At 38.3% G+C, this 21,276-nt stretch overlaps 1 protein-coding gene across 1 annotated transcript in view; it reads right to left on the bottom strand.

Moving 5' to 3' along the window:
- The window catches only part of CLASP2 (cytoplasmic linker associated protein 2), a gene marked incomplete at its 5' end in the record, with an annotated part of 86,772 nt that overhangs the window by 63,761 nt on the left and 1,735 nt on the right, over nt 1-21,276 (bottom strand). The window contains 4 exons of the mRNA XM_009084257.1: nt 865-1,010; nt 1,643-1,735; nt 7,472-7,551; nt 14,347-14,349. Of these exons, the coding sequence (XP_009082505.1) occupies nt 865-1,010; nt 1,643-1,735; nt 7,472-7,551; nt 14,347-14,349 (322 nt within the window). The remainder of the gene's footprint in view (nt 1-864; nt 1,011-1,642; nt 1,736-7,471; nt 7,552-14,346; nt 14,350-21,276) is intronic.

The raw sequence follows: 21,276 nt of genomic DNA, 5'->3' as shown, positions 1-21,276 counted from the left end.
ATTTCCCTGGCAAGGACAGTTGAATGCTCCAACATATGCCCTCGGTCTGTTCAATCAGGAGACCAGAACAGCAAGGATGAACTTTGGTGTATCTGTTTTGGATAGCCACTGAAAATCAGTGGTTACATTAACATCTTTCCACAGGGAAAAACATCACAGAAAACACAGAAGTAGAAAAGACTGCTTTGGCTTTTTCTCCCACTCTTGAATTTAATGAAAGTCTCTAAAATGATAAGGGTGAAGATCTTACTTCAGTTTAGCCATGTCTTCTAAAATTATCATGGACAACTCTTGTCCAGAGATGATGTGGATGCCACAACCCTGGAAATGTTCAAAGCCAGGCTAGATGAGGGCTTTGAGCAGCCTGGTCTAGTGGGAGGCGTCCCTGTCCATGGTAGGGGGATTGGGACTAGATCATCTCCACGGTCCCTTCCGACTCAAACCATTCTATGATTCTATGAAAGACATTACCTCTCCAAAAAGCACAGTGTTCAAATCACTACATGGATTCATTTTGCAATCACATGTAGTCCCAGTAAAGTACAGTGCCAATCACCCAAGCATAAGTGGTCCTAAGACTAGCCCCCAATATTACTCGCAGCAGTTTGTATTAACTTGCACTAAGTACTCCGTGCAATCACACTTAATTTGTTACTGACATAGAACCTGTTACAGTATATCACCTAGGAGAAAAAAATCCTTTAAGCATTTCTTTTTCTTTATGGCTTCAGATGCTGTCTTGACTCTTTATCAGTCACAGTGTACAGCAGACCAACAAGACCCTGCAACACTGACAAAGCATCTCTAAGTCAAATTCCTACTGACATGCAGCAAGGTACACAAATGCAGGTGAGCTGTACTTACGCTACAGTAATGCATGCTTCTCTAACCACCTGGGATCGCAGATCCTTGGCCGACAGCTTGAAAGCACCATCCAACAACCGTAAATGCTGGAAAAATCCATCGTACTGTGCAGCTCCAGCAACAAGCAACGACCGAACTTTCTTCAGCTAAAATAAATTAAGGCATTTATTTTAGGATGCTAGCAATATCATTTTAAAACAAAACAAGTAATAGCTTCATTGCAAAAATGTATGTAGGCATGTCTTTAAAGTATCACCTTGAAATACATGGCAGTAATTTCAAAAACTGTAAAAGTTCTATTTCTTATCTCTAGAGCTAAAAAAATCTCAGAACACAATCTACAAATACACAAGGACATAATTCTGTTCACACACCTGTTTCTAAACACTAAGGTGCCATAAACCTGATCAAAAATATAAATGTGAATACACACAAACATTTTAATCCTGGAAGTGAAAGTTCCCCATAAGAGGTACTAACACTAGCAGTTAACCTACAGAATATGTAATTTTAATTTAATTTCATAAATGCCAAACTGAAACATATATGATGGCTTTCAGAAAAGCTTCCACTTACATGACAACATTTCAGCCTTATAAAAATAATCAAACTTACTTGGCATACAGAAATTCAAGGTTTAAGAATTAAAATGAAAATTTCTTCAACTACCTGGACTGTAGCCACTTGAAGAAACAAAAACAACCCATTTTAAAATATCTAGCTGCCTGTGCTTTATGAAATGCACCCGCCCATACCTGAAACCAGATAAAAAGTTTACCGCATTAGTTCGCTGATCCCAATCGTGTTTGTCATCAGAGAGAATTTCCCTGATTTTATTCAACGTTTCTTCAAGTTCTCGACTGGAATAGATCTGTAGTAATAAGAATAAAAACACCAGAAAAATTATATTGTTAATATCCCAGGTAACCTGATGAAGGAAAATAGCTAGAGAGGACTGAAAATACAATTCTAATTCTGACAATCTTCCCCCAAAAGCTCCAGAGAACTGTATAAGAGATATAAATGGTCATTTAAAGACAATTCTGTAAGGGCCTCATTGAGCAGTAAATATTAGTTATAAAAAGCACTGAAGAATCAATGTTTTCCTCAAGATTTCACCTTTCACCTTTGTGATGAGCTAATCATACCCAGAATTTTGCTAACTCCATTCATAAAAATAAATAATTCAATACAAGCAGAGGATTTAGGTAATCTGCTGCGATATTATTGCAGCTCAATTTCATTTTCATACTCACTATTACAATGAAACTCAACAAACAGATTTTAACTCAATGCAACTATTTTGGGGCAAGGACTCTCCTGCATTAGAAGAGTACAAGACTCTCTGAGGGCCTAACTGGGCTGTGAGTCAACACTAATATAAAAATTTGTCTGAAAAAATAAATTAAAGGCTTCCATAGCTTCTGTGTGTATTACTACTTCAAGACTATCTTAGACATTAAACTTACACAGTCAATAAATAAAAGTATGGAACCGCCTCTAGTTGGAGTTCTCGCTACACAGTAAGAACATTAAAAATGAAGCTTGAACAATCTAATCATGCATCAGTCACTATGTGGTTATACATTAATGGATTTATTGGCCACTGTATATGTACAAGAGCAGATATCTAAAGAAGAATAGAAAAAAATAGTCATTAAAATATAGTATCGTAAGAAATAAACTGACTTTCCTTCTGTTCTCCTGGATGTAAGCCACAGGATGCTTTTTCTCTGCTTCCACTGTATATGCAAAATTTAAAGTGTGGTGTTTTTTTTTTTTTTTCAGATTGAGAGTAAGTTTAAGAGGATATGAAGCAAATTGCTAACCAGAAACTTGATCTGGCCAGAGTTGGGTTTTTGGGGCTTTTTTCCAAGAAGGAATTTTCAGCTAAACACTTCTAATTTTTCAATCAAAGTTTCTTTTACATAAAAACAGTCAACACAACTCACTCCCCATACACCTGAGACACATTCACCACATTCACATGGGGCTGGCAGATATGGGGAGGACTTCAAGGAACTTTGCACCTTTCCAGAGTGAAAGCCAGAGGCCAAGCATGACAGGTTACACAGCACGTACACAGTAGGGAAGGGCTGATACTCCCTTATCATTAATATAAGTACAAGACATAGTTTTTGTATGTGCAAGAGCACATAGAGGAAACAAGGGTCAGTCATTAGGACACTTTGCTTTGCACGAATTGCTGAAGAGCTTTGACACATTGTTCTGCATGTGTATGTGCAACTTTATCGTAAAACAGAAGGACTGTCTTCCTTCTGTTCTACACTTAAGCTGAACGATTTGCTATAAAGTATCTTATTTTCCCAGGCAACTTGAGATTACTACAAGAGTTGTTCCAAATACAGTCTAGTTTTCCAGTTTCCTGAGCATATTGAATGAATTTAAGTTACAGAAAACATGGGACCTTGACTCTACTGACATCTACTTTTGTTCCAGTGCTCTAACAGGACATGGTTATGGAGGCCTCCGTATTAGATGCTGGAATACAGAGGAGGTGAAAGACAGCTGTGCTCTGAAACATGTGTGTATCAGGCTTATAGGACAAACAGGGTATGAAGCTCTTCAGAAACAGACAAATGAGTATACCCAGGCCACCTTTGCTACCATGTGGAGAACAATTTCTGAATATACTTTACCAACAAAACTGTAATTTTTAGTACCACACAGCTGTGTGAACTTTTCCAACATACACTGTGAAAGCAGCTTTGGAGTTCTATACAGGGGACATGACTACATCCATGAATAACAAAGGTATTCCTCATGATCGCTGTTTTCTTGTTCATTGGAAGTCATTAAACATTTGATGCATAACTTATTTAAAAAGAGTAAATGACTTAATTAAAACAGTGGGTCCAAGTGTAACAGACTTTCTACTCCACTGCCCACAAAATTGAACATGAGTTTTATATCACCATTTAACATACTTGTGCATAGTGGTAGTGTGTAATAGTTGTTACACAACACTGGTTTACTCTAATTCTACGGGTACCATACTCTTAGAAACAGGTATTACATGTGTCTCAGTAAGCATTTTTACAACACTAAGTTTCTATTATCGAAGAAAATTTTTGTTTTTCTTTAAAAGCCAAAGGGAGTCACTGATTAACTAAAGACACACCTAGGTATTATGGTGACACTTGATGCCATCAGGATTTGTGACATGACTCAACTGCCTCAGGATCTCCCTTTACTATCACCCACCTTGCCCTGTCTCAATTCAGAGCTTTAACATACAAAAAGCTAAATCTACAAGAGGAAAGGCAAAATTTCTCTGGCAACTCAGCATTTCTTTGTCATCTTATCATAAAGAAGTGAAGTGCAACAAAACAAGGCAGGGCCATGTTTTGGTGGCATCTAACTGAGGACTACTTAATGTACACTCAAAATCTAGTCTGAAGTCCTGGACAAGGTAAAAACACCTTTTGCAAGCTGTTTTATTGAGCAGATCCTGAGATTTGGACTTCTTTGCTGTCAGCCTCCATATCAACAGAGACCACGTTGTGTAAAAACATGCTAAGCAAGAGACAAACACACAAGCGACATGTACAGTGGGTTTATGTCTGCCTTACTAGCATTGCTAGGCCAAGATCTTTCTTCTTTAATTACTTAGCACGAACAGAACCGGATCTTGATATATGCAAATTGGCATTGTAATGAAGAATTGAATAAATGGCATAATTTTATGTTGTTATGAAGTGAAAACCATAATTCCACTGAAAAATCCCAAATGGTCAAGGTTGTCCATACCTTCTTTAATTTCAGAGGAATAAAAGGTAGTATTTTAATAATTTCTTTTCTCCCTGCCCTTGATTAATTATGCTTTTCGAAGGCCAAGATGAAACATTTTTTCATAAGTTCCCACATCAGACCTCTATAAAATCAACTAAATTTGTTTACAAACAAATTTGAGTTATTCAAGGGAGTTAGTCCTGATAACTTGAACACAGAATTTTCTTCAGTTTCAGCAAAGGCAAGCAAATAAGAGTTCTAAAAGCATTATGGTCATAATCTTAGATATGAGGGCACAATCCTGCCACCACTGAACTCTTTTTGGCACACAGATCTGCCACACTACACCTGAACATTGCCCATCTGCTTCATAAACTGCTGCTATCCATTAGAGGGCAACATGCACACACATCATTACAGGTAATTGCAACATCACGCTGGTTTGGGCTGTGGCTAGTGTGGGGATGTGCTTAGAATTTGTGCAGGGCACAAGGCTGATAATGCAGAGATGTTTTTGTTATTGCTGAGAAGTGCTGACACAGAGCCGAGGCCTTTTTTGCTTCCCATACTGCCATACTGGCAAGGAAGTTGGGGTCACACAGGAAACTGGGAGAAGACACAGCTGGGACAGGTGACCCAAACTGGCCAAAGGGATATTCCATACCATATGCCATCATGCTCAGTATATAAAGTGGGAGGAAGAAGAAGGACGTTTGGAGTGGTGGTGTTTGCCTTCCCAAGTAACCATTGCACATGATGGGGCCCTGCTCTCCTGGAGATGGCTGAACACCTCCTGCCCATGGGAAGCTGTTAATTAATTCCTTGTTTTGCTTTGCTTGGATGCACCTTTTGCTTTCTCTATTAACCTGCCTTTATCTCTCCCCAGTCCTACTGGTGGGGAAGCGGGCAAGCGGCTGCATGGTGTTTGGTTGCTGGCTGGGGTTAAACCATGACAAACATCAAAGGCAGAAAATGTAAAATCTCAAACATGAATAAGAGTAATAACTATACAGGTGGGAAGTATTTTCAATATGGGGATTAAAAACTACATATGAGAAAACAATATGATATTCCTAAAAAAAGATGGGCATTTGAACAGCTTACTGGAAAGTCAGATCTGACTTAAAACATATACAACACACGGTAAGTAACCACAATTTACTTGATTAATCCAGACGCACTTAACCTTGATCCAGAACTGGATCTGGTTTTCCATAATGTAGTTCCCTTTCTTACTTTCAATGAAGCCACTACTGAAATGCATAAATGTAATGAAAACAGAAGGGACACAGGAATGGGCTCAATAATGTACAAACAACTCCTTCTCCCAGTGCTGTCTAACAAGTTTCCTTTGCTTTTAGTATCACTTGGCGACTAACAGGTCATAAACACACTTTCTTCACAGGTCTAACATAAAAATTTCCCTCTTAGTAATTAACATGGTCTCAGAACATGGAATTTACATATTTTTTTAAAATTATCAGAGATAATCCACAACCAGAAGCATCAAATTGAAGAGCAGGAAATCATTAATCCTACGGACACTTTAAAAAAAAAAAAAAAGCACTTTTTTTTCCCTTGCATTCTCATCCATTAAACAAATAGGTTATTTTGGAGTCAGTTACACATTTCTCCCCTGCCTCCTCACTAAACCTCTCTTGCAGTTTAGGGAACAACCTACCTTTCTAGGCTATTCAGTAGTCAGACAGAAAAATCACATGTTTTGGTCAATGACATGTGGTTACCCCACTTCTGTTCCTGCACTGTTTTTAACCGGCCTGAGTGATTACAGAACTCTGCTTGGGACTACAAATACTAAGGCACTGAACTACAAGCATCATATTCTCTGTGCTGTGGAATATGGCCCTGTTGAACATAATGGGGATAAATAGCATTAAGAGCTGCATGTTTTTGTCCTCCAAAGAATTCTTAACACAGTCTGAAGAGGCAAAGAAACACAAAGCTCATACAGTGCAAGACAAAGATTTCCTTGATGTGACACGGATTATGGAGATAGAGTGCTCCTTCATGAAAACAGACAGTGTTTCTGCCTGCAGAAGGAGACCTAACAAATAACTATGTTATCATCTTGGGAAATAAAAATAGAACAAAAGTACATATCAAGAGAGGGAGTCATATAAAATCCTTCTGCTGTTTGGGAGCTACGGCTTACTGAGTTTTTGGTTGCCTTCCACACCTCAGCTACTCAAAGAAAACTTATTCAAAGGAATAAGTCTAGGAAGCTACAAGAATGTTAAATGACTCAACTGTGTGAAAGCACCAAATATGTGCAATTCCCACACTTAAAGAACAGAAATTAAAATCTGATCTTGCAATTAAGAACTCAGCATCCAACAAGTTCATTAGTAGGCAAATAAGGCGCTTGATTTCATTTTTTAAAATATTGCAAGAATGAGGACATGTATGCCAGACACACATCATTCAGGCACATTTGAAAACACAATTCTTGCTTTTTAAGTCATTTGCCTGCATTACTAGTACTTGATTATCCCTTGAAATGGCAGCCCTAAATTCTTCAAATGCTATGGAAATAGTTTTCTTATTAAAATTGAAACACATTATTATTTTCAGTAGCTCCCTAGAAAATACTACAAAAAGCAATAATGGATTTTAGCTGAAACACAATGTGATGATAATTAGAAGGACAGTAAAGAAAAGGTGGGGTTTGGGTAACTAACTGGAAAAAGGAATTGGAGACTATAATTTCAGGAAGAAGAAAGAGTAAAATGCTTTACTTAGGACACTGAACTTACAGAAGTTTTAAAAGCAGGATAACACATTATTGCAAATAGCACATTTCTGAAAGCAAACATAAACACAGACAACATCTTACCTGTACAGTAGGAACATCTGTAAATGCCTTAATAAAATCATCCTCATCCACAGCTCCAGCTCCTCCTTCTTTAGAGGAACCTAAATAAATGTAAAATACTGTTAAAGAATATGCAAGTATGTAATGTACATCAAGGTTTTAAAACTGACACAAGCATCTTTCACCATATCTACTTTCAAACATTTAATATAACTGACAAAAATCCTGAGTTTTTCTGTAGAATTGTACATCTTGTGCAGAATTGCAAGACCTTGAACTCTGATTTCACCATGAATCAGAAAGAATTAAACTTTTTTCTCAAAACCCAAACAATTCCAGGCAATATCCAATTTGAGAAATTTAGTGGTTTCATAATTTTTTTTCTTTAATTGGAAACATGTTTCCTATAACAATCCTCTAATAGCTGTTTGCATTGAACTCTGGGACCTGCATCTGGAACTACCAAACTACTAAAAATGTTTTAAAATAAAGCACAAAATTTCATATTATTTACTAAAGCAAGAGCTATTCATCACTAAATGGAATTCCTCAGGATGAATTTTCACCCTAACATACGTGCTTTAAGTAATCAGCCCTGAAAGTTTGGGTTTGTTTTCTTCCAATCTTTCAAAGTAACCCTACATGATTCATTTGTCTTCTGTTTTCCAGTATTCTCACAAGGAGTGAAGAAGTGTGAGGTACATTTCTCAGTCTCAAAGCTACGACAACTTCAACAACGAAAGCAAAAACACAGAGAAGAGAATTTGTGTTGGAGCAAAATCTGAACTTTCCTGACTGGTATCCTTCCCAGACCACTCAAGATGGAACTATTCTCACATAACAGGCAAAGATGCCCCAAATCCCTAGCAAAAGGATCAGGGAAGAATACTAAGAGGTAACCTGCTGTTTTCACACTGGTATATGGTTGCAATTTTCATTAAGTACTCTGGCAGGATGCAAGACAAGTCTAAAAAAAGGAAACAGTTTGAAAAGCCTCACTTCCTTTGAAAAACTCAGGTTATCAAGAAAGCCTCTTTTTTCAAAGAAATGAACTCAAGTTCGCTATGAAATCAAAGAACAAGGTCAGCAAGTCTAGGCTGCACTACAAGCCTAGTACTCCAAGTACAAGGTGAAGCTTGGCAGAATCCTTAAGTATCCTCTATAATTGCATCAGAAAGATAATACGACAAAACAAGTTAACTACATGGAGAGAATCAGTCCAGTCGAACATTTCCTTCTTCCTGGAAGCAAAAAAAATAGTCTCTTATAGTAAATAAATACTCAGGAACAAGTGTCTCTTTCAGAGTGAGGCCAACAGGATACATGGCAGAATGTCCTCCCTAACTGACAAAGTGCAGCTGAAATGGAGGCATCAGGTAGAACAGATTTTACCAACTACAGAACAAATAAAAACCACAATGAAAAAGCAGTTAAGAGGCTGAGAGGTCAACTCAAACAAAAAGCTATGAATTCTTGGCAAATCAAACTCTTGGTGGCTGCACTCTTAGCGCAGGAAACTGCTGTAGTTGTGTACATGTGCAGTTTGGAAACATGAGAGCACACTACTACTACAAATTTGACGGCAAACTTATTAGATCTCAACACCTCTATACAAAACAAGATCTCTCACGTGCGTTTGCGGCTCCTTAGTGTAAAACCACAGAAACTGGACATGGTCCCTGCAGAATGATACAGGAACATCTAATAGGTTTTGACAGCCTTAGCTCAAGGATGCTGCAAAGAGATGCTGTACATAACACCCTCTACATATGCATCTCCAACACCATCTGTTGTAATTGCCAGTGGCAGACAGAAGGGAAAGAAGATATTATAACCACCTATTTCTTCTCCCTCCAGACAGTAGAGGGAACAAGTCCTCCCACAAAGTGAGTGAGTAGCTAATCAGAATAAAAAAGGGAAGAGGGGAAGATCCTGTTTACACTCGGAACTCACATTTCTGCCACAAAAACTTGTACAGCTCCTAAAAGGGAAGGTGCTCTGGTCAGAACAGAATTTTGTTGAGAGAAATCTTGAAAAGAAATAATTTGACCCAAGGGCACTGCGTTAAAATAGGTGGGACTAACAGCTTCCTAGATGCTCAGTTCATAACCTCATTTGTCCCTCCCCAAATACTCTGCCATTTCAGGAAGTCTCAGAACGAAAATCATCACAGTCAATATGCAATACATACTCTGGAAAAGTAAACAGACAAGTAAGCTTATACAAGCCCTGCACTCTTATTCACTTACATAAATACACAAATGCCTCTGTGAAAGCAGGGGAAAAAGCACTTTGCACTACCTTTACTTACTATTTTTTACCAAGGGAATAAACTGCAGAAATAAAACATTACAAATTGACACAAATAGGCTATGAACATAAAAATAGAGAAAAATGTTGGGATTTCAAGTATCCATAGTGCGCTCCCGTACACTATAAAGACTAAAAAGGGGTGAAGTTGCCTTTGCTAAGTAAGTAGATATTGTCATCTTTAGTCTGCCTGAAAGTATCGCTTTTAGAATCAGAAAATAGCATGGGCTACATGACAGATATTTCTAGCACCTTAACATCATCCAGTAATGCATCCTGAGGAATAAGATAAAAACCTTTATCTAAGGAATAACAATTTATTACTTTGAAAAGAGAAAGAGGAAGGACAGACTACTATTTAAAACCCATTTGACATAGTCCAGACATACAACACTTCTCATTTTCCCCACTTTCAACGACTAGTTCACTTCTACAAACCACTTTTCTTTGAAATTAATATGCTCAGAAAATCGTTTTATTGCCTCTTTGCCTGGTAATAAAAACAGGTTATGTGGGATTTTCGGCAGGTGACGCTTTTTAAAAGTTATCTGTAAAACCACATTTCACTTCAGTTTCACTAATCTTTCTCCTCCTCAGCTGCATGATCACATGTGCATACCAAAATAAAGTATGAAGCAACTGTTGTCTCTTCATATTATATACAAGTCAGAAGTTTACACTGCCCGAGGAGGAAAAATATTGTTCAATCTTTGTCTTCCCTCCCCTTCCCGATCTCCCTGTAGTTATATTTGCCAATTCTGTTCACCAAGTCACTGTTTCTGTAGACTAATCAAAAAACAGCAGAACTCCACCTGCTGCTTCCCAATTCAGAAGAAAGTCTTTTACTGTGCTAACAAGAAACGTAAGTTACACACATGCAGATGCCTTCAAAGAACCTCTCATGCTTTTTTAAGGCTTCGCTCTCCTCCACAACAGAAAGAACAGAGCTATACAAAATTCTCACTTCAGACAGTACTGCCTACGGATGCAAAACTGAAGTATCTGACAGAGCACATATTTTAATAAGCTGTTTCGCTGCTGTTGTTGCTTACCTTCTCAGACCAAGCTTGTGATTATAAATGTCTCAGATCTCTCTCTAGTACTAATGCCTTCGACTGAGCAGTGCATGTTGAATGCTGCCCACAGAACACATAATCCTTTGACCAAATACGGACAAGTTCAGCTACAGCATTCCTAATGGCAATGACACTATAAACAATTCTAAGGGGCTTTAACCCCACTGCATTTTAAACATCTTTAAATGCTCAGCACATAACTAAAATCCAGAGCCTCATCAACTGGGTATTTACATCACCCTGTCTTTGGACTCAGCCTACTGAACTTGCCTTCCCTCTGCTGAGACCCAGAAAGAAAAACTCTCCAATGGAGGAAGAAAAATACACAAAAGACATTTATCTACATTATTTGTTAGTTGTCACTGATAAACCTTACTTAGTCTTATCCTTTAAGCCCTCTAGTTGGACAGACTCACAGAGAGACATGCAAGCCTGAATTCCACCTCCAAGAAGCTCGAGAGAATCTAACAAACATAACAGACTTGATATGGAAGTAAATCACAGCAGCTGAAGCACCTCTGAGTTTTACAGTGGAGTTGTGGGGGGTTTGATTTTGAGTTTTTGTTAGGTTTCTCCCTCTCTTTCTTTGTTGTTGTTGCTGTATGTGTGCCTTTTAGTTTGTTTTGACTTTTGAAACTTAAGTTCAATGAGTCTGGAAATGGAGGCAAAGAAAATAAACCCCTCACTTCCTGCAGTCTACTAAAAAAGATGACATTTTCATGAGTTAAATTTAAGGATTTTTAACATTTTATGACACCCTATGAGTGTTTTTTTGAAGAAAGTTTATTCCAGTCCTAAGGGTGAGTTCAGCACTGAGAAGAACTCAGCACCACAAAGGGTACTGTATGTAAGCAAAGGAATTACCCAGCCTTTTGCAAAATCTTTTTTTTTACCCAGGAGTCTACTCCTGTGGTTGAGTTCTTCCCTTCTTCACACTGAAACATTTGAAATCTTTCCATCATATCACAACTTTGGAATGCTCACTTGCTCTTCTGCCTTGATGCTCTCCCCATTAGTATCTACAAAGCTGCACATCATGGGATGGCAAAACAATGGGACAACACTAAATGGGAGAAGAAAGATCTTGAGAGAGAAATTGGACAGGTATTTTCATTCTGAAACAAAGAACTGTTTGATCAAAACATGCCTAACTCTTTATTTTATAAAGGACACAAGTGCAGGCCAAAAAATGCAAAATAAATTGCTCAATTTTTATTTGGTATCATGTCTTTACAAGTTCAACTCAGTTTCTTCTACTTCAATGGGTCTTTTGACAAAAATTTCAAACCAAAAAATTTCCCCATGGAAAAAACGAATTTCAAAACTGGTAGAAAAACTTAGGAGTAACAAAAACTCTACAACTTAGTTTCGTAAATGCTTTTCTCAAAATGCTTCCCTAAAAACCTTCTAACTATCTTCTGATACAACACCCATCACAATTTAACAGTAGCAAAATTTGAAAAAGATACTGTTAGTCTGATGTCTTTTATCCTTCAGAAATCTCTAACTGCATGCAATAACAATGTCTTACTGAGCAACACATCTAGAGTGAGATGGGGATTATTTTTTTTTTCTGAAACACAACAAAAAACTACACTTTTGTCTCAGCTAAATCAAAAGCTTCATTTCTTATCTATCAGACTGAAGCAGAAGATGCAGATCATTCTGGATTTCGAAAAAAAAAGAAAACTACTGTCACATATTTGGCTTTGTAGGTTAATAAACAATCAGCTGTAAATTAGGAACAGACAGCAGCTCCAGCTCTGCGTAGGATAAATGGACAGGATAAGCTCAAGTACTTACTCAGCTTTTCGTATAATAGGTTAACTGGCAACTCCCACTCACTCCTACTGACCTCTCATTCCAGCAGCAGAACAGCTGAACAGTAAACCACAACAGGGAATGGCTAAATTGGAAAAAAAATAAACTGGCCAAGAGGAACAGTTTCAGTGAGCAAAATCCCTCATCTGCTTCACTGTGGGGCCTCACAAACACCATGATAGCACAATCCAACGGGTGACTTGGGGTACACATGAATTAATGGAGACAGGGAAGGAAATTTGTCCAGGCAGCTTAAAAAGTATAGCTGCTGAAAGTCTAAGTACAGGCTGAGGGGAATAGAGCAATACTCAAACAAAATGAACTCAAGGAAGGACAACTGCAAAGGCTACCTGGTGGAATGGACAGCCTCTATCACTAAACTCCTGTGAATTGGATCTAAAGGAAGTGCTGATACCAAACAAACAAAAAATACAAACAAACAAAAAGCAAATGTACACACAGAAGCTACAAATAATAGATCAACAATCCTACATGTTTCAAAGTACTGAATTATCTAAAGCAATTTGATATACTCTACATACACACCTTGACAGATTAACATTCTAACATGTTTTAAATGTTCTTATTTCCATGTCTGAAAAGCTGACCTATGGATTTTAACTGACTAACTTGAATAAAAACCTTCCATAAGACAAGTAAATAACTATTCTTCAATCTCAAATACTGGTGTGAAGTACAAAGGTGTTCTTTCATCAGGTGACTAAGAGTCACTTACATAAATGCCTTCAGCTTATCCACTTAAGAAAATATTTGAGAGCAACATAGAAGTAGCAGTTGTGTCAGTAAAAATCACTTTGATCAATATTATACATGACTTTTTTTTGTAAACTAGGCACAGATAGTTACAGATACACTGGTAAGTCTTACAGGATGGATATAATCAGACTAATTTAGATACAATTATGTTAGTTTAATAAATTGTACCAAGTTCTACTGACAGCATAAATTGTACCAGACAATGCATTGCTGTTGTGGTGTAACTGTTAGCATCACTTACTGGCTTTGCGATACAATTAAAGATCATGCTGCTAAATGCCACAGCTCTGCCAGTAAAGCTTAGGGCAAGGCCAAACCATGAAAAGCTGTACTGATCCTTGTTTAGACAAAAGTTTTCATCAACAGAATTCAAGCTCCTTGTGTCCATTTTCTGAGAAAACATCTGCAAACAAGTAACTCCTCATGTGCCAAAACATCTCTGTTCTTAGAAACTTGTCCATATTCCTAGTGCCTTTGCAAACACACACCTTGCCTACCAGAGAAACCACACAAATAAAACTTCACTGGGAGATTATCTTACTGGGTTGCTCAATACATGTGTCTGATTATAGTTATTACCTGCATATGGGGAGAGAGGAGAGGAACAGCAAAAGGAACACGGAGGGGTGTCTTAGGCCACTGCAGCTCATCATTTAGTATCTTGCCCTAAAAATGCCTTTGACTTAAGCTGCACTGCCTTCAACAAAGACACATGGCAGACAATGAGGATCAGCAAACCTGTTCCATTGTTCCAACACAAGCCACCAGTGCTTTTTGAAATAAATTTCAGAAATAAAATGCATTTTTAAATCATCAGATACAGCACTAAACTGAAACCAAGCTTTTTTTCCTTTTTTCTTTTTTTGTTTTTGGCAGAACCTGGGCTGACAAAGCTTTCCTGTTGTTTCAAACCAGCTTAGGACACAATTCAAGTTATAACCAAGTGATTAAGCAGAGTAGAAAAGCATTCACTAGAAAGCCCACTTTAAGGAAACTGACAGATGAAGTCTGTCATGTTCAGCTGCAGTGACTGACATTCATTCTGAACTGACTTGTCCACCTCAGCCCCTCCAATGCCAGAAGTCATTGTCCCTGAGGCACCCAGAAAGTCATTCAAGCTGAAATAACTGCACAAACTGAACAGACCAGCAAAATACTTTCAAATACATTCACAATACCTTCTATACCTTACTTTATCTGTGTATGCTAGAAACTTGGCAGACATGGTTAGAGAACTTCCCCAGAGATCCCACCTGTATCATACCTCCTTCATTGAACCATTTGTCCTATGTGCCAGAGACACTGCACAGGAACAGAAGTTTCCACCCAACAAGAAAATGTCCTGTCTCTAAGGACTAAGATGCTAAGCTGACCTCTCCATACAATTACTCACCCCAGGAAAGAAGAGAAGCAGGGGGGACAAGCAGAAATTAGGAGTGAGCTGTGATTACAAGGAAGAAGGTGGTGCAAGGTGTTCAGCTATTAGGATAACACACCTCAAACCTTGAGGTGTGCCATGTAAGCCAGGAGGAAATACACGACTTGTGTACTATGAGCAAGCACAAAATAGTTCTTACATGGACTGAAGATGACTGCACCAGCACGCACACCTGAAAATCTGAAGCTGCTCTTGAGCATGAAAACTCTTTAGGAATTGTGTACTGAATGTTACATGCTCCGAGAAACTTAATAATATTTGAAGCTGATTCTTAACACTGAATGCAGTTTTAACAACCATAGCCTCAATTCTTATATACACAGTTTCACAGCTATAAACAATTAGTAATTTTATCTCTTTTTTTTGCACAAGCATGCCGTGGAGATCAATTCAATTTATAAACACTTATCAAGCACTCAGAAAATAAGACAATTATACAACAAAGAAATTAATACCGTTTTACTTAGTACAAGGTTTGGACAGCATATATTAGGCAAGACTAAGTCCTGGATGTGGAGGAAAGCAAGCAGTTCCATCAGCAGCAAGAACAGAGATGCCTGCTTTCTTTTAGGTTTATCTCAAATTGATTAACGTTGGTTTCCACTCAACTGGAAGCTCATAGAGTCATCTTTCAACTCATGCACAATGTTCATGCCCACATGATAATCTTTCAAAGCACTCATGCATTTCTCTTCTCTCTTGGCACTCATTTTTCATAAATAATTAAAACAACATACATTTGAGCCCCTGGCTCATTCGTCCAATTTCAACAGGTGAGTTTTGAAGCTATCCTAATTTTACGAACATGATAGCATTAGTCTTATTTTCAGTTTTAAATAGAGCTTTATAATAACCTATTTCCATTTTCCTTTAATTTGTTCCTAATTTTACACCTGAATGAGGAAAATTGCACTAATTAATTCACATTACAGAAATTACAGAGAACAACCAGGAACACAAACAGGTTGTTTGTATCATCTGTAATTTGTGTTGCCAAAACAAACTGGTTTGTGATGCTGTGATTTTTTTGGAGGAGCTGTAGTGTAACAGTTCCGGTAAAAGAATTTTCATTACTGTTGTCAGTTCTCATCTGTGCATTCTGTTCTGAAACAATTTAAACAGATACTGTATTAAGAACAAATGTAATTCACACTGCCTTTCATCGCAAACTACACAATCACAATTTTTACATGCTTTAGGTAACACATTTTTACCTTTTACTTCTAAAAGTTCACTAGGGCAAGACAGAAGGTCAAAGGGACTTGATTCTAATGTATTGTTTTTCTCTTATATTTTCAAGGACATTTCATGTATTTGCTGCAAAAATATCAGCACCTATGGTGCAAATACTCAAATTATAAAAAATAGTTTGCATTCCCTGCTTCTCTGTTTGAGAGCATATACAATTGTCCAAAGAAAACAAACAGGTTTTTTCAAAGACACTTGTCACACACACATACACTACACCCCCATAAAGAAGAATCACACCTGCCACTTTGCAAAGTGTTTTGGAATGGTTGTATTAGCTTATTCTTCAACACAGTCACAGTCTGTAGGGATTCAAAGTAGCAGAGTCAGCTGATTTCAGTCCATCTTCCTCCTCCCTCCTTCCTCTTTTTCCTTCTAGATTCACCCATATGAAAATATGAACCAATTGCTTGCCCTTCTTACTGCTTGAAAAAGTCAGTACTCAGTGTCAGCAACTAAACAAGGTGTGGTTTGTCTTTCCTATTCTCATCACTGTCTGGTACAACCATGATTGCCAGTAAGATGTCTGAACTCAGAGTAGAGATGCCAAAAGCAGGTTACACACTGAGGTGTGCTCTTATCTCCAGACCTCTTCATTTGTGTTTCATTGTTACTCTCTTCCTATTTAATCCATTTGTAAACTGACTTCTAGGCTATGAGCCTTCTGAGAGAAGACTATCAGACACAGTATCATGCTTATACCAACACAGTAAATCCTACAATCAAACTGAAACTTCTAGAAATCAAGCACGAAATAAAGAAGCGTGAACTATCACTTGGGTGACACACAGGAAACAAAAGGAGACTAATGAACAGAAGTGAACACATACATATATATAGTCTGAAGGTATATGTATAGGTGTGTAGACACACATATTTATAATTTACCATGTTAGTTTATTTTCATTCAGGTGGATTTTTCAATCCCTCTGCTAAGGTGAGCTGCAAACAAAGGTATCTTCCAGGAATGGAAACCCCAGTGACTGCACAAGTTTATAATAGCCAAGGAGAACAGACCACTGATCACATACAAGGAACCCTAACACGAAGTGCATTCAGGGGAGTAAACAGCAACAAAATCCAGTAACTCCCAGAGAACCTGGAAAGTTGGAAGTCCTCCTACTTCCCTGAACTCTGGATTAGGTTAAAATAGCTGCAGTTTGTGATTACAGGATTGCAACCCAGCAATTCCATGGGCAAGGATCTCTTGGGATGGAAGTTAATTGACATTCACTGTGGGGAAAAGGAAGCAAATAGGCATTCTCTAACAAATCCTCTGATTCAGACCCTGATACCCAAGGCTAATCTCAAAGGCTGCTTGGAAAGACAAAAAGACTGATTTCAGCTGAAATCTTGAAGAAAAATCCTTGAATTTCACAACAACCTGGCAACCAAAAAGCAAACCAGGTACCACAGAACATCAGGGATGTTTTGCTGACCAAAACTCAAAAGTTAAAAAAAACCCCCTTGGGCACTGATTACTACAAAGCTTTCCCCTCCCCCCCCTTTTTTTTTGTAAAGTAGACACACAACTCTCTTCTTGAGTCTGGAGACAAGCAATGCAGCCAGCATGAGTCTATCTGGTTTCAAGGCCATTCACTAACAATTTGTATTTACAGTTCCACAATTACTGACGCCCTTTTAACACAAACATTTCTTAACTACAGTATGTAGTTTTAATGAGGCTAACTTCAACTGCTTAAGATATCACCCATCTATTTTTCACTATCACATTGTTTTATGCAGAGTCTTTCCATTTAAATTGCTTCCTACTAAAGCCTCAAAACACTTCAAAATGTCTTCTGCTAGGAAAGAGAGCCAAAAAAAGCAAATAAGCACCATTTCAATGCTTCTCAACAAAGAGCTGTATGGCTCCTATTGAGAAGGGGGAAAAAAAGCATAATGATCATGACAGAACACACTGTAGACAGATACACAAACTAGACTTAAAATTTCCTAAAGCTGGGAATACCTTCCTACAGCTCCTGCAGTTAAGCAAAACATGTACGGTGTTACTACAGTTCTCACAAACTTCTTCTGCCAAAACTGTTAAGCTGGTTCACTCAAGTTTTCCAGTTACTTGACTTCCACCTAACAGGAGATATTTTTAATGTCTTTTCAGCTATCATCAGACTTTAACGGGCCTTTTTCCTAACTTTAAGTATTAAGAACATTCTAAAACTAAAAATTATTTCTAATAATGCCAGCATTAAACATCAAAGTGGCACAGTTGCAGTCTTCATTGAGAATCAGATTGTTTGGACACTTTCGGAGACGGCACCATCACAGTTTTAAGTTGTGGGGGGAAAACCCCATCTTTTTGCATGCACACATTTTTTAAAATCAAATAATAAAACTGTATGCCCTTGGGGTTTCACTTCATATTCTTCACACTTGATATCAAGAACATTCTTACTACAAAACATTGTTTTAAACATTAAGTCTGATATGTCAATGAACAGTATCCCCTTTGATGTTTTTTTCTGGATGATTCATCCTACAGCAACATAGGCTGCTTCAAAAAGCATAATAACATTATTAGTGTTAAGCAGTAAGCAATTTATAACAACACCAGCCCAACAATGCACTACAGATTTAAAAAAGCCCATGAACCACAGATCAAAATACACCATACAGTATCTTCCTACTGAAAACAGCTGCAAAAAGTAGAAAGTTCATCTAGTTCCAAATTACAACACTAAGAGTTACAGTTCCAGTCCTAGAGAGGTTCTCATAAAACACAACAGAAAGTTAATACAAACTTCTGTCACGCTTGGGTTTCATCAGGAAGTGTTTCTTCCAATGGCCATGTGGCTCTACTGAAGTACCACTCTCCCTACATTTAATCCTTTTTAAAGACTACTGACTTAATTGGACATTTTGGGAAAACACAGGAGGTCAGACTTCTTGTTGAGGCACAGACGGAGGTTTCCTACTAATACCTAGATTACATAAAGCTTCCAAATAGTATTTAAGCAAGCAATTCCCTAGAATACTTGGAACAGAGACCTCACATTTGCAAGAAAACTTGCCAAAGACCTATAAGAGATCTTGAAGAGCGCAGGGACAGGAATATAGCTCATTTGGCTAATCTAAGTATTTTTCTACGGTAAATTATGGTGTCCCTTATAATGGAAAAGCTGCTTGCCACACTGCCAAGAAAAAGTCCCTGAGCATCCATTTCTGAAGGGCTGAACACTCAGAGTGCACATTCTCAGTACAAAGGCTGTAGAGCAAAGGGGTATTTCCAGAGGCTCTCCCACTTGAATGAAGAGCTGAAAGCAAGTGTGTCACAAGTAAGTACATTAGCTGTGTGCTTCCTGGCAGAGGTCTAACTTGGGGAAGTGTATTGACCATGGAATAAAAAAATATGCCAAACAAAGCAGTGCCCCATTCAGTTGAAGACCTATCACTTCTCATTCATCGTTAGCATCAAAGTCTGAACACCTCCAAGCAGTAAAGTCAGATGAGAAATAACTGCCAGATTCCTTACTTCTGGGGCCTGCTCTGGTATTTCCCTGGAAATCTGTCTTCCATAGGCTTGATCACATCTGTCAGCAGAAGCACAACTTCTAGAAGCTCTCCCATGCGTACTGCCAACAGGAAAATGTCTTGCACAGCCATTCCCAGCACGAGGAGAGAGAATTCCAGCCCAGGCACGACGTGACTACTGCTCATGCACACACCTGTTTCACCTGACTTCCTGGGCAGTGACTTTGCTCTTCCAATGCCACTAAACCACATTTCCTACATTAAACAAAAGTGCCCAACACAGTGAAGAAAATCTTCTTTTGCATACTAGATTGGTCCTTTTGCTTGACAGAGTGGGCAGTGGTGGAATTACCCATTCCTTCAATAAGAAACTTCTCCACAGAATACATAACAAAAAGCAAAGCACATATGTATCTAGGGTATAATTCAGCAGGTGTCAGCAGCTAAGCAAGCTAGTAGCATGGATAGCCTCCACTCCTTTATGGAGCCAGGAAAAAGCTGTATTTTATTGTCACCTACAGCTGACAGGAAAAGACATCTTGGTAAAGCAACATCCTAAAAGGATCTCTGGAATGCAAAAGGCAGTTTAAATGAATGGAACTTGCAGTAATCTCAACCTATGTTCAACACAAATCTACCTGCACTAGCAGTTCTGCCTGATCACAGAAGTCTGAAGAAAGGAAACTGCAGTGAAAGAATTGCTGCAACTGCAGGTCACTGACATGACTTAGGTGATTTTTGTGAAAAGGAAATAGAAAGTACCACAGTTAATGGAGCTGTTGCTGCTGCTACTTCTTCCTCCAAGGCTGAACTGCAACTTCTGAATATGGATACATGAATACATGACAGAGAAAACTGAGGCAAGCAGGACCCACCATGTGGCAGAAGCACGAGGTGAGCAGTGAAAGCCTGAAATACTGAGCCAGCGCTCATGAGGGAAAGGCGAGAAATGACACACCCACTCATTACAGACCCGGAATGCAGTGGTGAGCAGAAGGATTTGGGACTGTATGATACAGTAGAGGCTTAATAAAACAGCAAGAGCAGACAACTTCCAGAACTACACATTTACTCCACAGAGATGCCAATTTTGAGGCTGGAGAAGAATCTCAGGTGTCCTTTAGGCACCTGCAAAGCAGATCCCACAGAAAGTGGATGCGAAAGACCATCAAGGTTTATTTTTAAGTCATAAAGATCTATGAAGTCCCAAAATAAGCCGAATAGGATGCCCTAACCGGACCCTTCAAAGACCATCCTTCTCTCTGGAATAATGCTTTCTAAACCCAGCACTTTCTCCTGTAATGACAGTGTGCTCCTAGACACTTGCCCTGTTCACATTGCTCTCTCAGCCATTTCTGCCCACTGTCACATGGGATAGTGGACTGTACAGGCCTCTTGTCTGACCTACTACTGTTATTGGAAATCTCCTCACTTCTGGAAGAGACTATGACTTTATTGACTTGTTTAAGAAATGCATTTGACACCTACACTAATGTTCTCGGTTAGACTAGGAGATACAGGATTTGTAAATACTATATTAATATTTAAACCTAAATTTTCAACATTCTGACTGCAGACATACTACCAAATGATAAAATGAAGGAAAAGAGATGCATATGCAAGTACTCCCCAATGTCTTCAGAGCTGAAACGAGAGAGTATAAA

The sequence above is a fragment of the Acanthisitta chloris genome, unplaced genomic scaffold (genome assembly GCF_000695815.1).
Source record: "Acanthisitta chloris isolate BGI_N310 unplaced genomic scaffold, ASM69581v1 scaffold2521, whole genome shotgun sequence".
NCBI classification, from domain to species: Eukaryota; Metazoa; Chordata; class Aves; order Passeriformes; family Acanthisittidae; genus Acanthisitta; species Acanthisitta chloris.
Note: the sequence above shows the minus strand (reverse complement) of the source record. Positions and strands in the feature narration are given on the sequence as shown.